Genomic DNA, 6000 nt, shown 5'->3' with positions numbered 1-6000 from the left:
GTGAACGCCAAATAAAACGTGCATAATAGTGCGGAATATTATTAGTACTTTATAAATTTAAATTCGTTTTTTGAGAAATCGGATATAGCGTAAATTAGTACTTTCGGTCAACGGAAATTTGACAGAAGGTAGAGAATTAGATCTTTTAGTTAAATGTGAAATTTTATTTATCTATCTGAAATAGTACTCAAGTTATAGGCTTTTAAAAAATTCAAAGTAGAAAAAGTACCACTTCCGGTTATCGGAAGTCGCTCAAAAGTTGATATGTATCTACGATTTTGATAAAATACTTATATATGAAATTTCATCAACCTAGCTGTAACGGTACTCAAGTTATCGTGTTTACACACAGACACAGACACACACACACACACACACACACACACAGACAACGGACAGAATTGCTAAGTCCAGTTTTTACTACTCGATAACGCATAAAACGCCAAAATGTTTATATATTTGTATTTATAATTTTTGCCTGATTAAAATAAGTCCTCTATGCTCCGGATGTGATTACAATACTTTCTCTATACTTCGTATGTACGAGAAAGCAATTAATGATGATTTTAAAACTGTAAACAATATGATTCTATGATCCATTTTCATACTAAACCGGTAGTATTTATTATCGGCCAACGTTAGAGAAAATACGCAACGTGGTTTCAGCCTCTTACATCCGGTCGAGAAAATATACACTTTGCTTTTATCTTCTAACGGTAGAGAGGAAAATAAGCACAGGTTTTAATTCCTCTACCTTTGGCGGAAATAAGCATTTCCCACAAAAGCCAGCATAGCCTTACCTCCGCGGTAACCTCTCCATATGTCTCAACATTGCCAGTATGGTTGACGGTGTGCGACGCTATCTCGTGCCCGTTGTCGTAAAGCTGTTGCACTAGTTTATAGTCCGTATATTGATGAGACACAAAAAACGTTGACCTGTGTAAAAAGCTTCTTGTTAACTGATGCTAATACAGAATAGTCAGATGGTACTTTTTCTTATAGAATGGACGACTAACCCTTATTATGTGTTCCTGGGCAATGTTAATAGAGCCTTTTGATTGTTAACTATTTTTTTTCAGAAAGTGTATCTCAAAATGTCCCAAGCTCACAAATTGTGATGTACATGACATCCATATTTATTGGCGTCACAATGTCTAGAGTTAGCCGGTGTGGCAGACATGGCCAAAGCCGGTGTTAAGAATACGCGGGGCCTAGTGCCAACCATACGCGCGGGGCCTGCTTTTTTTTCATTATATAAATAGCCCATATATATATATATATATATATATATATATATATATATATATATATATATATATATATATATATATGCCAAACTTCTCACTTTATTAACAGATGTTTATCTCTCCCACGTTTTAATCTAATGTTCTTATTTTATTTCTTGCATGCTAATCACATGCCCAAAAATTAGGACAAAGTTGTTTAAAATGTTTGTTAATAACCAATAGTTAATATAAAAGTCAAGCGTTTTAGGTGTATTTAAAAAAGAGACTATCGTTAGTAAGCGCGGAATTTTTAACAAATTACAATATCAACAAAACTTAAGTAATTCAAATTTAAACAAATAGAAAAACATTGATAGCTTACTGGTTTCGAATGGTGAAAGCACACTTTATATTTATGGATATACAAAAGAAATGATTCTAAAATATAATCACGGACGTTCAGTATTGTGTAGCTTTGGGGTGGGTGGCAGTTGGTGGGGTGAGGTAAAGAATATCTGTATTTAAATCTATGCCTTGTGTTGCCAAGCCCTAAGAAAAAAGGTCTCCGGAGTCATTCAAGAGAATGTTTATAGAACGACCGCGTTTCACATCACCGGTAATGATCGCGGTCTCACAAGAGAAAGTTCGTGTCTATAGTTAGGGAGAAAAACGACGTGACAGATAGCTGCACCTTATTTATGAGTTTCCCGACGGCATGTCGGGACTGCCGTGAATGCCGGTACTTTAGAAGTGTGAGAAATCAGGACAACTTTACAATAAGCGAACTCGGCCCGATGTATCAAAACAGTATAGACTTCAAAATTTGTTTAGAATACGTACAATATTTAAAAAACAAAAACCATTATTATTGTAACTATTGTAAAGGATATCCTACAATTAAAAAATGTGCGTTTATTAACGACTACCATATCACTGCCCTTCACCGATGCCCCTTCCTCCATAAAAGTTGTGCGACGCGGACAATTCGATGACTATATTAAGTCAGCACCATTGGAAACGATCGTATATAACAGTTTGAATGAATTCGGTAAATTAATAATTCTGTTTAGGAACGGATGAATCCTTAAGTTGACACAACATAACAACACTTTTACTTTCTTCCAAAAAAATAAAATAATAAATCACTCTGTTGTACCCCCACCCCCTCATGATATAGATCCCCCACCCCTCCCCCCCCACCCCCTATGCACGCCACTGAATGTTAATTTTGTTATACCATAGGCCTACCTATACAAAAACTACAACATGAAAGTCAGGACTAGCGTTCATCAGGTCACTACTTGTCTACTACAGCCATCTCGTCTGTTCACTACAAAACGTCTTCATCGGTCCGCATACAATAGGGTATCTCATTACGTGTTTTCCAAATTCTCCTCCCGGAGTGAATTCAGCAACAATTATTTAAGTTTACAAACTAATTCAGATAATAGTAACGGCGCTGAAGCGCGGGGCCCCTCCAAGCGCGGGGCCTGGGGGAGACTGCCCCATTCGCCACCCCCAAAATGCCGGCTCTGGACATGGCGTCAGATCAACACGTATTGAATCGTTAATTGAACCGGAAAAAGCATTCTTTTTTTCTGTTTGCTTAAATTTTTCTTTGCTTTGATGTCCCACCAGTTTATCGATTTCACCCGGTGCGATACGCAACCCACCCCTCCCCTCTTGCGACGTCCTAACTTAAAAAGACGGTTAAATATGAATGTTATAAAAGTGTGTCAAATCTACAAGTAGATTCCTAAAAGTATGCAGGACAATACGTACTTGATAGTGCAGTTATTTGGATTGAACAAGTTCCAGCGATTGTTGACCAGCAGGTCAGAATAGACCTGAGAAAATACCGTTGTTGTTACAGCATCATCGAAGGTCAGCATGACAAACATCGGCGTATCCTTAAGACTTATATTTGTTGGCCTAGCACCAAAACAAAAACAGTTGGGTAATTTACAGTTGTCGTCTTGTACACACGAGCCTTGCTGAGCTGATGTTTGATTCTTGGACTCCACGATAGTCTTACCTTTAGAAATATACATATTTACCTCTTATAAGATACAATAAAAGACTATCAAATCTGCCAATTTATAAATGCAACAAACACACAATTGATCATCGTCGATCATCGATCAATAAAAAAGTCTTTACTTGTGTCAACAGTTTGATGGTCTGAAGCTGTCGACCCAGAATGTATGTCTGCACACCTAGCAGCCGATGGCCAGTTGCACGTATTAGATCTAGCATCCCATCTGCAAATATATTGAAAATAACTGTAGCATTACTGCAACCAGAGGCGTAGCAAGGGAGGGGGGGAGAGGGCGGGGGGTGCGGACCGCACCGGGTGAAACTATGGCAAAAAATAGCAAAATATATAAAGAAAAATGGTAATTCTACTTAATTAAATGATAAATGTGCGTTAAATATACATGTACATATACATATACATATACATATACATATACATATACATATACATATACATATACATATACATATACATATACATATACATATACATATACATATACATATACATATACATATACATATACATATACATATACATATACATATACATATACATATACATATACATATACATATACATATACATATACATATACATATACATATACATATACATATACATATACATATACATATACATATACATATACATATACATATACATATACATATACATATACATATACATATACATATACATATACATATACATATACATATACATATACATATACATATACATATACATATACATATACATATACATATACATATACATATACATATACATATACATATACATATACATATACATATACATATACATATACATATACATATACATATACATATACATATACATATACATATACATATACATATACATATACATATACATATACATATACATATACATATACATATACATATACATATACATATACATATACATATACATATACATATACATATACATATACATATACATATACATATACATATACATATACATATACATGTACATATACATATACATATACATATACATATACATATACATATACATGTACATATACATGTACATATACATGTACATGTACATGTACATGTACATGTACATGTACATGTACATGTACATGTACATGTACATGTACATGTACATATACATATACATGTACATGTACATGTACATGTACATGTACATATACATATACATATACATGTACATGTACATGTACATGTACATGTACATGAACATATACATACACATACACATACACATACACATACACATACACATACACATACACATACACATACACATACACATACACATACACATACACATACACATACACATACACATACACATACACATACACATACACATACACATACACATACACATACACATACACATACACATACACATACACATACACATACACATACACATACACATACACATACACATACACATACACATACACATACACATACACATACACATGCACATACACATACACATACACACACACACACATGACCAGTCAGTAGTACTTCAGTGAACGCTCCACTGATGGTACTTCAGTGAACGCCCTAATGACGGTACTTCAGTGAACGCCCCAATGACGGTACTTCAGTGAACGCCCCAATGACGGTACTTCAGTGAACGCCCCAATGACGGTACTTCAGTAAACGCCCTAATGATGGTACTTGAGTTAACGCCCTAATGATGCTACTTAAGTTAACGCCGTAATGATGCTACTTGAGTTAACGCCGTAATGATGGTAGTTGAGTGAATACCCAACTAATTACCCCCCCCCCCCATCAACTTGACTCCAGTCTTGTTATGTAGGACAACTACTTGTCGCCATACAATTTGAGTGCTGGTGACACGCACGTGACAAACAAATCTACATTTATTTGGATTAGTAAAACAGGATGTATAGGGAGTTCTCAACCTTACCTTAGATTTCCGCAAGTAAATCTGTGTGCCCTCCCCTGATTACACATATAATAAAACTTGCCCAGATCTGAAGATTTCTCTCCCATAGAAAGAGCCGCACAAGCATACTCTGATTCTGCCATGGTCCTGACGCCCGAGGCAGTGTCAACACCAACACACTGAGTTTGAGCTGTCTCATACAGGCAGTAGAGAACGATCCAGTTCAAAACTGCATGCTTAAGGTCCATTAGCTGGGCTAGTTTCATCGTTAACCAGCGCCTATTATCTAACGCAACTTCTTAATTTAGAAACGGGTCTGTTTTTGCCTGCTGTCTCCTCAAATGTGCCTGTGCAGGGAGTCTTGTCTTATATACCTGGCTGGCTGCATGCGTCATATGACAAACGTCTCGAGTAGGAAGGGCCGAAATAAAATAGAAACTTCCTTCTGACTTAACCCGTAAACCACAGATTGTTATCTTAAATTGCACATTTTGAGCACCTACTTAATTGAGTAAGACTTCAGTGTACCAGTGGTTAAAATAGGTCGGCCTGATATTTCTCTCTCATTCTCGTTTATATATGTATATATATATATATATATATATATATATATATATATATATATATATATATATATATATATATATATATATATATATATATATATATATATATATATATAAATATATAAATATAAATATAAATATAAATATATATATATATATATATATATATATATATGTATATATATATATATATATATATATATATATATATATACAGAGA

At 34.7% G+C, this 6000-nt stretch overlaps 1 protein-coding gene across 1 annotated transcript in view; it reads right to left on the bottom strand.

Moving 5' to 3' along the window:
- Positions 1–5540, bottom strand: part of LOC131952570 (chitin deacetylase 7) — a 20884-nt gene extending 15344 nt beyond the window's left edge. The window contains exons 1-4 of the mRNA XM_059315296.1: positions 5236–5540; positions 3387–3487; positions 3009–3261; positions 801–936 (exon numbers count right to left, since the gene is read on the bottom strand). Of these exons, the coding sequence (XP_059171279.1) occupies positions 801–936; positions 3009–3261; positions 3387–3487; positions 5236–5480 (735 nt within the window). The 5' untranslated portion in view covers positions 5481–5540. The remainder of the gene's footprint in view (positions 1–800; positions 937–3008; positions 3262–3386; positions 3488–5235) is intronic.
- Positions 5541–6000: the final 460 nt, after the last annotated feature.

The sequence above is a fragment of the Physella acuta genome, unplaced genomic scaffold (assembly GCF_028476545.2).
Source record: "Physella acuta isolate Inbredline_101_S28 unplaced genomic scaffold, ASM2847654v3 ptg000877l, whole genome shotgun sequence".
Taxonomy (NCBI): Eukaryota; Metazoa; Mollusca; class Gastropoda; family Physidae; genus Physella; species Physella acuta.
Note: the sequence above shows the minus strand (reverse complement) of the source record. Positions and strands in the feature narration are given on the sequence as shown.